This window comes from Hemitrygon akajei, chromosome 16 (genome assembly GCF_048418815.1).
Source record: "Hemitrygon akajei chromosome 16, sHemAka1.3, whole genome shotgun sequence".
NCBI lineage: Eukaryota > Metazoa > Chordata > Chondrichthyes > Myliobatiformes > Dasyatidae > Hemitrygon > Hemitrygon akajei.
The window spans coordinates 67,234,950-67,250,937 of NC_133139.1; the positions used below are offsets into that span (position 1 = coordinate 67,234,950).

Here is a 15,988-nt window from a genome sequence, read left to right on the forward strand (position 1 = left end):
GCTGGTGAATACTTTGGAGTAGTTTGTTTGCAGACAGTGAGGTCACAAAGAAATTAGATAACTCATTATATAATGTGAATGAGGGTTTGTGGATAAACTTGTCTGGGACCTTTGGTAGAATTCTCCTGGTCTTCTATGATATTGTGTCCTGTATTCTCACCAACAGAGCAAATGACAGAATGTCCCAAGCAAATGAGGCAACTCTGACAGTGTGGTACCCCCTCAGCCTAGACATTGTGAGCAACAGACAGCAGTGAGGGTGAGGGTAAATTGTGCAAAACATGAGAGCGGACACTCACAATCAGTGATGTGGCATGTTTCAGCACAGCCTTCCAAAGCAACCTCATGAAATCAGAAATAAAAGCAGAAAATGTTGGTAAATTCAGCAGGTCAGGCATCAACATTAGGATGAAAAATGGTTAACCTCTCCAGCATGAAACTTTAACTATTAATCTTTCCAGAAACGCAGCCTGAACTACTGACTACTTCCAGCATTTTTCTTTCTTCCACATTTCCTGTAGCTTGATTGATTTTTAAGCTTTAGAAATATTAAACAAAGGTTTCTATCAAGAGCCCACATATTAATCATTTTCAAAACCAACTGATTACTGAGAAAGTAATCTCCACATTTCCTTTCCTTAACTTGAAACCAATTTCACAGACTCGATAATCTTCAGAGTTGTGGTGAACTACATATACCTGTCTGGACACGCACCCCCCCCCCCCCAGCTGACTGCTCCTGTGGCTCCTCCGACAGACCCCAGTATAAAGGCGATTGGAGCCACAGACCCTTCCTCAGTCTCCAGGATGTAGTGTGGTGGTCAATTGCTGCTTGTTCTTTCTTCCAGCCAATAAAAGCCTATATCTCGCCTCATGTCTCGGAGAGTTATTGATGGTGCATCAAGAGTCCAATACTTTACCGAAAGAATCTGTTTCTATGGTCTTTGACTTTGAACTGGGTAGTTTCAGAGCAATCGCCATTGCCATGTTCTCCAAGAGCTCCACTGTGGCTGTTGCCACCGTCAGTCTTTGAGTGGTGTTCATGCTCTCCAGCCAGGAAGTATTAAGAACACTGTTTACAAATGTTGTCATAAGCTGCAGATGAAAAAGAACACCTCATGAATTGAGAAGCAAAATACTACAGATGTATACAGATGTAGTATTTTCCAAAAATGGAAAATGATGTTTTTCCAATGAAGGGTCATTGAGCAAAATCATTAGTTTTGTTTCCCTCTCCACAGATGCTGCCTGGCCTGCAGAGTCCAGCAATGGAGGCTCTAAAAACAGGACTGAAAGAGACTGGAAAGGGTTGTCCACTCCGCCAGACCTATCATGGTACAACCCTCCCTACCATTGAGGACATCTTCAAAAGGTAGTGCCTCAAGAATGCAGCATCCATCACTCAGGACCATCACCACCAGGACAAGCTCTCTTCCCATAACTACCATCAAGGAGATAGAGAAGCCTAAAGATGCACACTCAACATTTCAGGAACAGCTTCTTTCACTACCATCAGATTTCTGAATGGTCCGTGATCCTCACTATTCCACTTTTGCACTATTTATTTGTTGTAATTTTAAAGTTCAAAGTACATTTAATATCAAAGTACATATACTATATACAACCTTACAGGTAGCCACAAAACAAAGAAACCCGATAGAACCCATTAAAAATGAAGACCATCAAATTATTATAATACTGTAATTTGTTACGTCTTCTACTGTACTACTACTCAAAACAACAGATTTTATGACAGGTCTGTGATGATAAACTTGATTCTGTGATTCTCAACACTGAACTGACTCCACAACCAACAGACTCTCTTTCAACGACTCTACGACTCAGTATTATTTATTTACATTTTTCACTATTTGCAAGATTTGTTTTCTTTTGCACATTGGTCATATGTCACCCTTTGCTATTTATAGTTTTTAATAAATTCTATTGTATTTCTTTATTTCCCAGTGAATGCCTGCAAGGAAAAGAACCTCAGTGTTGCTTATGGTGACGTATATGTACTTTGATAATAAATTTACTTTGAACTTTGGCAGTTCTTTTAGTGTTCCATGACTGGTGATTTTCCTGGGGTATTGAAAGCTTACCTTTAAGAAGTTCTCTTCTTTATGGAAGGATTTGTACCCCTTCCTGTTTTTATTTCTACTGCACTAATTGTTGAATCTTTCTCCACCTTTTTTCTCCCCTTCTACTCCACTCCCTTTTTCTCTCCCTTTGCTTCCCATCTTTGACTTCCTTTCTTTCTCCATTGCCTTCTGTTCCCCTGCTCCCACTTTTTCAACCCTTACTCTTTCTCCATCTCTTTACGACTCCCTTTCACTTTTCCGTCACTCTCTGGTCACCAACCCAGTGCAGACACTATGGGCAAGAGCAATGAACGTTGTCCCATAAAGCTGTCATTTCCAATCGTGTGCGGCTCTGGATGTAAGTGCATCTTCTGCAGCAACACACACTACAAGCTGGAGGAACTCAGTCAGTGTCAAACAGCATCTATAGAGGGAAATGGAAAGTCAACATTTCAGGTCAAGACCCTTCATCGGGGCTGGGCAAACTTCTGTGATTCTGGGATGCAAATGCATTTTCTGGTGTCACCTAATTTTATCCATATTCAATGTCTACTTTAGGATACCTGTATCTCCAGTACATCTGCTCAACTGCCCATATTACAGAGTGGCAGAAATACAAGGCACATCAGGCTGGCAGATGAAGAAACCCTCACCACATTTAGAAAGTACGATGCCAACATTGAGATGGGATTGGGTTCAATCAGCACAGATACAATGGGCAGAATGGCTCCCTGTTGTGTTGTGAATATCCTATGATTCTGTGAAAAAGGTGACGTAAGAACATACCGCCATTCCGTAACACCCATGTAACCTAACTCCATCTGGTGACAATTGCCCCATCCCATTACTACCTTCAGTTAAGGTAGTTTAGAATCCACCTTTAACCCAACATTGATGGGTCACTGAGGAGTGTTCTGCGTTTCCACCATCATCTGGGTGTACAAGTCTTTTCAAGTTTCACTCCTGAAAGGCATGGCTCTAACTTTCAGATTCTGCCCTCTTGTTCTGCTCTCCCTACCCCGACCACACTCCATACTCCCTCCCTTCACATCTACTCCTCTCCAGCTCTGTTTCCCATAATACATAGATCATAGCACAGTACAGCACAGGAACAGGCCATTCAGCCCACAATATCTGTGCTGAACATGCTGCCAAATTAAAACCATTTCTCTTCTGTATCCACATAATCTATATCCCTCCATTCCCTGAAACGTCACATGTTTATTGAACAGTGTCTTAAACACCACTATTCCCACCTTTACCTCTGACAGCCTGTTCCTGACATCCAACACTCTGTGTAAAAACCTGTCCCACACATCTGTTTTAAACTTCCCCACTCTCACCTTAAATGCATGTCCTACATTATTTGGTGTTTTTACCCTGGGAGGAAGATTCTGACTGTTTACTCTGTCTATGCCTCTCTCAGCCTCTGCCTCTGATGCTCCAGAGAAAATGACCCAAGTCTGTCCAGCGTCTTCTTATAAATTGTAGTGTATAAATTGACCTCATAAAAAAAAAACACTGCCACCTCCAGTTTAAATTCCCACACGGAATATTGTGGAGAATTAAATACCCAAACCCAGCACAGCCCCCACTTGTCCCATTTAACCTCTCTGTGCAGTGCAGATTAAGACCCCGGGAAATCAGTGCGGTGGTCCTTAGGAACCAGTGGACCTCGGGAGCCGGCGGAGGTCGGGACCCGCCGCCCACAGTGCTTCTGTTCTATTGACGGGAAGAAAATAAAGTGATTGAAAATAAAGTGGAAATAGTAAAGTGTTTGGAAAGAGGTGAAACACCATCAGTCATTGGAAGAGTGTTAGGCTATAGTCGGTCAATGATTGGAATAATTTTAAAGGATAATGGATAAAGTGAGAATAATGGAGCAAGTGAAAGGCCCTTCCCCGATGAAAGCTACAATTATTACTAAGCAACGCAGTGGTTTAATTATTGGAATACATACATTTCTTAAGTGTTTTATATGCATAGAAAGGTAAAATACATAAAATATACTAAGACAAATGGTTGACTAACTGACGCTAAATAATACCCGACGTACTTGTTCTGACTTACGTACAAATCCAACTTAAAGACGGACTCAGGAATGGAACTCATATGTAACCTGGGGACTGCTTGTATCCTTGTAAATATCCTCTTTACTCTCTCCAGCTCAGGAACACACCACTTTTACCCCAGAATAAATTGTTGGGCTTCTAATTCCTTACCTTGGTATCGTCTGTCTCACTGAAATTCCGACAGATTTTGTCATGGTAGCAATCAGCTAACTTCAGCACATCTTCTGCAGAGTTTAACTGGGCAATCTAAAAATACAACAGCTAAATATTCAGGAACAAGCAATCAAACAAAGAAATAATCAAAAGTCACAAGAAATCAGAAAAAAAAGTTTGAAAATGAAGCCTTTAAAACTCTTTGGCTTCACAGGTGACTGTAACACAGTGTCGGATGGCAACTCCCACTGAAAGTCACGTGGTCAATGAAAGGACATCTCTGAGCATGGAAAAGCAGGAAGGAATGGACTAAAATATCCTTTATTCACTGCCCTTCACAGTCTCAGAGCATTCCAACATGCTTTACAGGGTCTGGCAGAACTGCGGTATAGTTCTTGGCCAAACAATCCACAAGCATGGACCAACGATTAGCTGATCAAGTTGAAATTCAGACAGCATGGAAACTGGCCCTTCAGCCCACTAAGTGGATGCTGACCCTCAAACTCCCATTGATGCTAATGTTAAACTTACTCTAAGTGGCAGAACAATTTATTTAAAGTGCTTTGTTTATCCAATAGTCCCAAAAATGCTAAACACAAGAGGTTCTACAGATGCTGGAAATCCGGTACAACACACACAAAATGCTGAAGGAACTCAGGAGGTCAGGCAGCGTCTGTGGAGGGGAATAAACAGTTGATGTTTTTGAACAGTCCTGCTGAAGTGTCTCAGGTCAAAGTGTCGACTGCATATTCCTCTCCATTAATGCTGACTGAACTGCCAAGTTCCTGCATCACTTTGGTCCCAAAAGTCCACAGGCCAGGCAGCATCACAGGGTGTTGAGGAAACTTAGCAGTTAGGACAAGACTACTGAGCTCAGGGTGTTCCAGAGTTCAGAATTCAATTCTGGTGTTGTCTGGAAGGAGTTTGTATTTTCTCCCTGTGAATCTTGTGGATTTCCTCTGGTGCTCCAGATCCTTCCAAATGCATCAGTCAGTAGGTTAATTGGTCATTGTAAATTGTCCTGTGGTTAAGTTAATGGTAAAATTAGTAGGTTGATGGGTCGTGCAGCTCACTGGCCAGAAAGACTTGTTCCATGTTCTATCTCCAAATGAATCAATAAATAACTTATGTTACAGTTTTAAACACTTTACAAACTGATCCAGTTTTCCAGTCTCTCCTTGAGGAAAGTTTTAAACTGGAACAAGTGGAATAAACTCACACAAACACGGGGAGACGATGCAAACTCCACCCAATGTCAGGGTAGAACCTGGGTCTCTGGTGTGGCTTCACTAATCAGTAAAGATTCCAGGTTTCCTCCCATATCCCAAAGATGTGCAGGTCAGTCGGTTAATTGCCTGCTGTGAATTGCCCTAAGTGAGGGGTTGAATTTAGGGGATATCGATGGGAAAGTAGATGGAATAAAAAGGAATGAGTCTTGGATTAGTATAAATCGGATGGGCAACAAATGTTTGCCATGGCACCAACACCCACATCTAGAGAATGAATTTGAACATGTGGTCATTGCTCAAATGTAAAAGCAGCAAGCTGGAATTACACAAAGAGTGAGGAACAGTGTTTATTCTGATGGGTGAGGAGAAGAGACGTATGTAGAAAAGAGTGATGGACAGAAGCAGGGAGAGGGATACATCTAGTGAGGAAAACATTCCAATAGATTCACGTCTGGGGATAATAGAAGTTAAGTTTGCACCTTGGAGAAACGGAGTGAGTGAACGTCAGAAGTTCTCATACCTGCTTGGAGTTTGTTACAAAATCCAGGTTACACTGCATACTGAGAATGGAAAAGCAGGAAGGAATGGCCTAAAATCAGACTTACCCTTTATTCAATGCCCTTCACAGTCTCAGAGCATTCCAATATGTTGTACAGGGTCTGGCAGAACTGTGGGACAGATCTTGGCCAAACGATCCACAGGCATGGACCAACGATCAGCTGATCAAGTTGAAATTCAGTCATGAATTCAGGCAGCATGGAAACAGGCCCTTCAGCCCACTGAGTGGATGCTGTCCCTCAAACTCCCTTTGATGCTAATGTTAAACTCATTCCTTTATATTTTCTTTACATTATGACAGAGACATTTAAGAGGCTCTTAGATAAGGACAGGGAAGTGCAGAGAATCATGGATATGGATGTTGTGTAGGCAGAGCGGAATAGTTTAGACAGCTGTTTAATTATTAGCTTCCACCACCATTTTGTGTACAAGTCTTTTCAAATTTCACTCCTGAAAGGCGTGGCCCTAACTTTCAGATTCTGCCCACTAGTTCTGGGACCTTCCTATGCCCTCTCTACCCCGTCCACACTCCTCTCTTCACATCTGCTCCTCCCCAGCTCTGTTTTCCATAATACATAGATCATAGCACAGTACAGCACAGGAACAGGCCATTCAGCCCACAATATCTGTGCTGAACATGATGCCAAATTAAAACTAATTCTCTTCGGTACCCACATGATCACTGACAGCCCAAGAAACACTGTTGACTCTGGTGAGGACTGCATATGCAGGAAAACATTCCAACAGATCCACATCCAGGGATACTGGAAGTTAAGTTTGCTACTTGGAGAAACGGAGTGAGTGAACGTCAGAAGTTCTCATACCTGCTGGGCATTTGCTGAATAATCGAAGTTGCACTGCGACGGCGTAGAGTTCTGCTTCTCAGAGACAGGACAGGAAAGTGGATCCACTGGAATGAAGATGGCATTTTAGAGATCAGTGCATCTACCTGCCGACTCTACCCCCACCTTCCTGCTGTTTACCGATCAGACAGGGAAGCGCTGACCTCTGTAACTCCAAGCTGGTGTACTCCCACAACGAGCAGCATCAGACCCGGACACACAGGACTGTGACTCGACGCCACATCTTCCTGACCCCAAGAACAACTGTGGATGCCTCGTCCAATCCCACACCCACTGGCACCCAAAGGAACTGATACCATGGTTGGCATTGTACTTGAAATGTTGGCACAAGCCACACTAATGTGGAAATGTTGGTATGGGCCTCATTGTTGGTTTGGGAGGGACAATTTGTAAACATCTCCACAGCCATGAAACCAGTTAAATGTGTAAGTGATCAGCCCTCTCAGGTTGGAGGAACAACACCTCATATTCTGTCTGGTTAGCCTCCAACCTGACAGCATAAACACTGAATTCTCAAACTCCCAGTAATTTCTCACCCTCCCCCTTCTCTCTTTTCCATTCCTGACTCTGGCTCTCCTCTTATCCCTTCTCTTCTCCTCAGCAACCTATCATCTCCCTCTGGCGTCCCTCCTCCTCCCCTTTCTCCCTCAGTCCACTCTCCTTGACTAAAAGGTTTCCTCTTCTTCAGCCCATTTTACTTTCTCCACCTCTCACCTCCCAGCTTCTTACTTCATACCTCCTCCCCCTCCCACCTACATTCTCCCTCACCTGACTTCACCAATCACCTGTCAGCTTGTCCCCTTTCCTCCCCCCCACCTTCTTATTCTGGCTTCTTCACACTTCCTCTCCAGTCCTGATGAAGGGTCTCAGCCCAAAATGACGACTGTTTATTTCTCTTATTAGATGCTACCTGACTGGCGAGTTCCTCCAACATTTTCTGTGTGTGACATCAGGACACATGTTTGATGTGAAGTTGTTTCAATGGGCTGGGGTGAGACCATTCAGCACCAAGTGACAAGGTGCTGAATTTAATTATCTCCACGATACATTAAAAAATCTTGTCCACACTCCCCCATCTCTCCAACCCCACTCTCTGCTCACTCATCACCTTCCCACCACTCACTGAGACCAGTCTAAACTGTTCCTCCTGCAACTGACCTGAGGACTGGGGCCAGGGGGCTGAACATCGTGGGGTGAGCTGCCCGTGTCTGAGATCAGTCTGAGGACTGGGGCCAGGGGGCTGAACATCGTGGGGTGAGCTGCCCGTGTCTGAGATCAGTCTGAGGACTGGGGTCAGGGGGCTGAACAGCGTGGGGTGAGCTGCCCGTGTCTGAGATCAGTCTGAGGACTGGGGCCAGGGGGCTGAACATCGTGGGGTGAGCTGCCTGTGTCTGAGATCAGTCTGAGGACTGGGGCCAGGGGGCTGAACATCGTGGGGTGAGCTGCCCGTGTCTGAGATCAGTCTGAGGACTGGGGCCAGGGGGCTGAACATCGTGGGGTGAGCTGCCCGTGTCTGAGATCAGTCTGAGGACTGGGGCCAGGGGGCTGAACATCGTGGGGTGAGCTGCCCGTGTCTGAGATCAGTCTGAGGATTGGCGCTCTGGGGTCATGAGGAATTCCTCATCAGAGGGCTGCAGACCTTTGGAATTCAGTCAGCCCTGGTTTCTCAAAACACTATGGAGATTCAAGGCTGACCTTTGTAGTCCTTTGGACATCAAAGGTGCCGGGGATCAGGCGGAGTTGTGAAGTTGAGGGTGGGTAGTGGGGAGATGAACAATGACCCTCTAGTGGAGGAAAGGGTTTGAGAACTGGGAGTTGGCAGAATCGTGGGGACTGTCTTCTTTGTAATAACAATTGATCACGTCATCAATTTCCGCAATGTACAGGACATTAGCACCTATACAATCGGTTCTGCATTGATCAGAGTACCAAACAAGCGGCTAATCACGTTGTCTCTCAGAGGATCGGTTCCACGGTGTCTGGAGACTGGCTGATTAAATTTACTGTATAAATTTGAATTATTACCTCGTGTTGGCGGAGACATGTGGAAAGATTCCCCGTGAATTCACGAATTAAGGCGGTAACTAGCTTCGAGCCTACTTTGTGTTTGATCGGTACTAGATTCTCTAGATAGATAGATAGATACTTTATTCATCCCCATGGGGAAACTCAACATTTTTTCCAATGTCCCATACACTTATTGTAGCAAAACTAATTATATACAATACTTAACTCAGTAAAAATATGATATGCATCTAAAATCACTCTCTCAAAAAGCATTAATAATAGCTTTTAAAAAGTTCTTAAGTAGTTTACTTAAATACATTGAGTCCTAACCCCGGCACTTTAACATATCTTACTCCTGGCGGTTGAATTGTAAAGCCGAATGGCATTGGGGAGTATTGATCTCTTCATCCTGTCTGAGGAGCATTGCATCGATAGCAACCTGTCGCTGAAACTGCTTCTCTGTCTCTGGATGGTGCTATGTAGAGGATGTTCAGGGTTTTCCATAATTGACCGTAGCCTACTCAGCGCCCTTCGCTCTGCTACCGATGTTATACTCTCCAGTACTTTGCCCACGACAGAGCCCGCCTTCCTTACCAGCTTATTAAGACGTGAGGCGTCCCTCTTCTTAATGCTGCCTTCCCAACACGCCACCACAAAGAAGAGGGCGCTCTCCACAACATATAGAACATCTTCAGCATCTCACTACAAACATTAAATGATGCCAACCTTCTAAGGAAGTACAGTCGACTCTGTGCCTTCCTGCACAAGGCATCTGTGTTGGCAGTCCAGTCTAGCTTCTCGTCTAACTGTACTCCCAGATACTTGTAGGTCTTAACCTGCTCCACACATTCTCCATTCTCCATTCTCCAATGATCACTGGCTCCATATGAGGCCTAGATCTCCTAAAGTCCACCACCATCTCCTTGGTCTTGGTGATATTGAGATGCAGGTAGTTTGAGTTGCACCATATCACAAAGTCCTGTATCAGTTTCCTATACTCTTCCTTCTGTCCATTCCTGACACACCCCACTATGGTCGTGTCATCAGCGAACTTCTGCACATGGCAGGATTCCGAGTTATATTGGAAGTCTGATGTGTACAGGGTGAACAGGACCGGAAAGAGCACGGTCCCCTGCGGCGCTCCTGTGCTGCTGACCACCGTGTCAGACCTACAGTCTAACACTATCTGGTGACGAGGATGATACGGGATCTCAACAAACCCATCCGAAAAACCTGCTTATCGTCAACATCGGACCAGGCTCCCCACCGTGAGACTTGATTGTAAGATAGAAGTCAGACCGAGGTAGGGAGCAGAGCTGCCCCATACCGGACTCAGACAAAGACGGGGATTCGAAGAAGGGGCTTGTGAGCTCTGTTTAAAATATGGTATTAAAACGAAGGCAGCTGAGACCTCAAAATTGGAGCCTGCCCCACTGGCCAATAGAAAAGGGCAAAAGGGATTACAGTATATAGAATATTAGATTGTATGTTCTTGAGTGTTTACGTCCTTTGTACGGAACAATTAACAGGCAGGTAAAATGGTTAACAGGAACGGCAAACCCCAGAAAGGGAATCGGAAAAGGAATTCTGGATCACCACCGCATGCCAGGACTCAGCCTGCTGATCCCGTAACGACAGCAGCCACGAACAGGAACACCTGACAGAAGACAGAAACAATATAGGAGGATGGAGCAGCTCGTTGGCTCCTGGGTTTGCCCACAGACAAGGTTTGGTTGGAAATGGGAGATGCCCAGGTACTCTGTAACTTTTTTTAGTGATCTCTGTGCTGGAGTGGTGGCGATTGGCTTTATGGTGGACCATTTGGTCTAAACAATGCTCAGTATTGGGGAAGTGAAACAAAAGCTAGGGAAGGAGATCCTAACTGGGATTTAGAGTATATGATGTGGTGTTTTAACAAATGGAAGGAGGTGGTTGAGTGATACCAGCCGCCAAAGGTTAAACCTATATTAAAAAGAGAGGACGAACAAATTATGCAAAAGACCGAGGTGGCCCCAGCAGGGCTCTCGGCTCCGTTGGCCTCAGGCACCGGACTATGTCCTTGAATAGCACCCCTTCCCTTTATCTGGAACTTGCAAACAGGATTTCCAAATGCGACCCGAGGACCACAAGAGGACTGGGCCCCTCCACCGGGGAGCGAAGGAAATGGTGAGAGGAGTCCTACTGATGGAATGAATGATTGGTTGAACAGAGCAAAATATGCCATTCTCACAGGAGCCAGGCAATGCATTGACTTCTGAAAAGTAACTAGACGTCAGCAAAAGAAGGGGGGAGAGATTATTACTGATTTTATTGTCCGGTTTGAAGATACTTGGGAATTTAGAGCAGGGATACACTTAGCAGGAAATGACCCACTGACAGTGCAAACGCTTATAAATTGTCTCCAACCAGAGGTAGCACATTCTTTTAAATTAGCCAGTCTGGAATGGCAAAACAAAAATTAGCAGGATGCCATAACATTCCTTATTAATATGTAAAGGTGCAGCGGAGAAGAAGAGGGGATTTGAGAGAAGGGCCGAAGCACGGGGACAAGAGTTGGGATGTGTGCAGGCAGCGTGTGAAAAGGGAAGAGACCCTGATAAAGGCAAGAGAAGCTTCCTTTACCAAGCGAGAACCCTTTAATCTTAACCCCTTTAACCAACAACGAAGGGCGGGTGATACAGGCTTTCAAGAAACCTCCGAGAGGACCCCATGTTCGACAAGGAGGATTCAGGCTACGGTATCGTCTATACACCCTTGTGTGGCATTACTTAAAGGCGGTGTAAGTATTAATACTGCAGGAATAGCTGAAGGTTCTATGACAGAACCCCGTGTGAGCCAGTCTTTGAAACACAAACTCTTTTTCTTTGCATAGGTTCTGGGGACTTCTGTAGTGTTTCCAGCATTGTCTGTTTTAATTCTCAGCTCTCAGTAATCATTCTATTTTCACCTGTACAGGCCAGCTGAGTGTCTCCCTGCTTCTGGTGATATCCAGCTTTGCAGACGCAGTAAAAAGACCCAAAGGAGTTACGACAGGTCATGTTCACTCCGCACGCATTTTTATCCTGGCATTCATCCACATCTGTTGTAGAGAGGAAGAGAGGTACAAATATTACCAACACAGCTGTAGTCATAGAGTCATAGAGGACTACAGCACAGAAACAGGCCCTGCTGCCCATCTAGTCTGTGCTGAACTGTTATTCTGTCAGCCCCATTGACCTGCACCCAGAACATAGCCCTCCATACCCCTCCCATCTATGTGTTTATTCAAATTACTGTTAAATGTTGAAATTGACCCCGCTTCCAATACATGCGGGGTATACGTTCCTCACAGTCAACTCATAATGTGAAAATGCATAATGTGAATAATTACTTAAATGGAGAAAATAGGGATACATCTGGAGAACTTCCTAAATATGTTTTATCTGTGACTTATTCACATTTTCATACCAATACGACAAAAAAGCAGTACCACAAGGCAACATTCATATTATATTTCAGCAACTTAAGCTAATATTCAATGTAATAAATCATAGAAAGTTAACATACTAGGGTGTACAGTACTTAAACCCTTAAGAGCACGACAGTTTAGTAAATGATAATCTAAGTGAGGCTTCATATTACAGTCTCCTTCAGCATTGGAACACATAAGCAGAGTCAATCTATCCTTTGCTGCCTTGAAACCTGACTCAGTCTTTTCATCCTTACTTATGTAAGTGCGTTTCGGCATACACTTCCAAAAGAGCCCGGTCTCGTCTGCATTAAACACCTGCTTTGGTGTGATGCCTAACTCAGCTATCATAGCCCGCAACTGCTCAGGGTAGCGATCAGCAGCTTCGTGGTCAGCACTAGCTTGCTCACCACACACGGTTAAGTTGTGAAGCCTGTGACAATTAACAAACTTAGAAAACCATCCCGTACTTGCATTAAAGCTAACAATATCATTTGACACTTCCTCACTAGCCTCTAAACAAAGGCGACCATAAACTTCCAAAGCTTTCACACGAAGATGATCGGAACTAAGTGTTGTTTTTTTCTTTATTTCGTGCTCAATGTACAAACTCAACATTTTCTCCATTTTTGTCATAATCGGTTCATGCACTTTGGTAACAATCTTTGAAGACACTTGTGGTGAATCAGTCACTCCACTTTGTATTTTCTCAGCATTTTTCTTTAAGTTTCTGATTGTGGACTCACCCAGGCCGAAGTAGCATCCCAGAGCTGTGTTACTTTCACCTGACGGTGCCCTGTTTAGAATTTCCAACTTCTTTTCAAGTGTTAAAGTGGTTCTCTGCTGCTTGGCTGATGGCCCAGAAATTGACATCAGACGCCTAGGAGGCACAGTTAAATACTTCGAGCACAAAATCACTGCACCGTGGGTAAAAACAGCAAAAGTTTAAGAGTTCAAGGTCGCACATCCACACATTGCCAAAACCAATGCGAGACTGGCGGGAGTGAGACTGTGAGGCTTGTCCACCTGACTTGTATTGGTGGGAAAGCAGTGCTCCTCGCATAACTGTGAGTTTAGGACGCATATTAGGAGAAGTTGGTAGAAATAGGTTCCTCGCATAATTGAATCTGTATTGTCTGAAGATGCAGATAATGAGGATAGGGTGTAATTCCACTGGCAGCTCGTTCCACTCTTACTCCACCCTCTGAGTGAAGATGATGATGACAACTGGAAAGTGTATGGTGTATGGAGTCCCACAGGAACTTCACTCAGATCTTTGTTCCTCATACTCTACTTCACAGATTATTAACCATTTCCTGCACGGATTCCCCTGGATCTAGCATCAGGGAGGCACAGTGCTGCATCTACTACAGATGCTGCTCCACAGGCCCCAGCACCCCGGGTCCAATCTGAATTCAAATTCCTCCACAGCAGCTGCAACTGAGGAAATGATTTGTCATAGGGACATCTCTCACTAAAATGAACAAGTTGTCTTAAAAGGTGATCAGTAATATCCTCCTGGAATGACCCCCTGGATTCACAATAGGTGTTCAGTGTTTGAGGCCTGGTGTTTGGTGAATGCTGTGCCCTGGAATCGATGCTGACGATTGAGATCTGATGGTCCAATCAGAAGTCAAGGCCCATTGGCTGGAGCCAGATCTACAGATCTCCATGAGTCCACTGGGGAGGAAGAAACCTGGTGTCTGCAGGCCCAAGTCCGGTCTGCTCGAGGCCTGTCCTGGGGTTAAAGGACTGTGTATGTGCGTCGGTGGGAGGGAGGAACTGGGCTTGTTTTTGCTGTTGTTGCTTTGTTACTTTTTGTGTTCTGTGTTGCTCTTCTGAGCATTGTGGTCATGCTATGTTGGCACTGGAATGTGTGGTGACACTCGTGGGCTGCCCCTAACACAACCTCGGGTATGCTGGTTGTTAGCACAAATGTCACATTTCACTCTGGGTTTTATCTACAATCGAGAATCTCAACACTTGAATCTCAGGGATGAATATATGGTGAGCTTGCTAAGTCTAGCCCGACCCACCTTTGGAACTCACAAAGCAGAGGAATGCCGCTGCAAAGGGTTTCCTTACTGAGGATAGGACTGGTATTTTCTGTTACAATTGTGAAGAGGGTGGACATTCCAAACGAGATTGTGAGCGACAGGAAAATCTTCAAAAAGTAAACCAGTGGATAATCAAACAGAAAATGATGGGAAACGACAGAGGGACCAGTAAAGGAACAGTCTGACGTCCTGGAGCAAACATGTTCCAATCAGTGTATCAACAACAATACTAAGGTGCAAAACATTATTCCTGAAGGCTTAGTGGGGCCAAGTTCTGATGTCTCCAGACAGACTGAAGGTACTTATGCTAGAGTCAGACTTGACACGGGTTCTCAAGTTACTTTACTCCACAGATCCTTTTCAACAGGGATTTGACTCATTTCCTGTTGGCTCCGATCAGTGCCCTTGAGGTTTGGGGGCTTAGTGCTGATGATTACCCTCATGATGGTTTTTTGTCATTGACACTGGTGTATTCAGGAGCAGATATTGCGGTAGCTGAGACTATTGATATACTTGTGTTGGTTTGCCCAGATCCAGTTGTCAAAGGTAAAGTTGACATTCTTGTGGGAACAAACACTTCCATTGTAAACACAAGGAAATCTGCAGATGCTGGAAATTCAAGCAACACACACAAAATGTTGGTGGGACACAGCAGGCCAGGCAGCATTAATAGGGAGAAGCACTGTTGACGTTTCGGGCTGAGACCCTTCGTCAAGACTAACTGAAAGGAAAGATAGTAAGAGATTTGAAAAGTAGGAAGGGGAGGGGGAAATGCGAAATGATAAGAGAAGACCGGAGGGGGTGGGGTGAAGCTGAAAGCCGGAACTGTGTGGTGTACTCAGTCTAAACCAGTCACTTTACCTTCTACCGGAGGAGTTCGAGTGTCTGGAACACCCAGATTTTCAGGAGAGCCCAATGCCCCAGCCACTTTTGTGGATGCTCCTGACGATCAGGAAGAAAAGCCACTCTTGTCTGCAGGAGTGCTGGTGAGATCTGAACTGCAGAAATCTTTGGCTCTCTATTCTAACAGGAGAACAGTGATTGTCAGCAACACCTCAGGAGGAGATGTCAGGAGTTTCTAGTTTCCCAGTAAAGAAAAAGGAAGAGAAATAGTCTCCTATTTCTATGTTTTTGTTTTTTTTTAATTTTAGGGTGTTTTTTCCATCTTTTTATTTTTTTCTGGTATCCTGTTTATATTTAGGGTTTGGGAGATCTATTATATGCTGTTACCTATAGTTTTTACTCATATGTTAACTGCCAACAATGTAATCTCACTCCCTTTCTACTATTATGACTGTTGTGCATCTGTTTTCGAAAAATTCAATCAAAAGATTGAAAAACAAAGGAATAGTCTCCTCTATTAGGAAAGTTGACATTGAAGTCAGTCAACTTTGATGACTCACCAATACCAGAGGATTGGGAAAAGAGAATCACTGATAAGATGTTGGAACACAAGACATCTTTCCTACTGACAAGATTGCGGTTGATTGTTCCACGAGTACTCACCACACTATCATAGT

At 44.4% G+C, this 15,988-nt stretch overlaps 1 protein-coding gene across 1 annotated transcript in view; it reads right to left on the bottom strand.

The window, feature by feature from the left end:
• The window catches only part of LOC140739661 (uncharacterized), a 329,689-nt gene that overhangs the window by 25,402 nt on the left and 288,299 nt on the right, over positions 1–15,988 (bottom strand). The window contains exons 13-16 of the mRNA XM_073068035.1: positions 11,911–12,042; positions 6,918–7,003; positions 4,304–4,399; positions 921–1,095 (exon numbers count right to left, since the gene is read on the bottom strand). Of these exons, the coding sequence (XP_072924136.1) occupies positions 921–1,095; positions 4,304–4,399; positions 6,918–7,003; positions 11,911–12,042 (489 nt within the window). The remainder of the gene's footprint in view (positions 1–920; positions 1,096–4,303; positions 4,400–6,917; positions 7,004–11,910; positions 12,043–15,988) is intronic.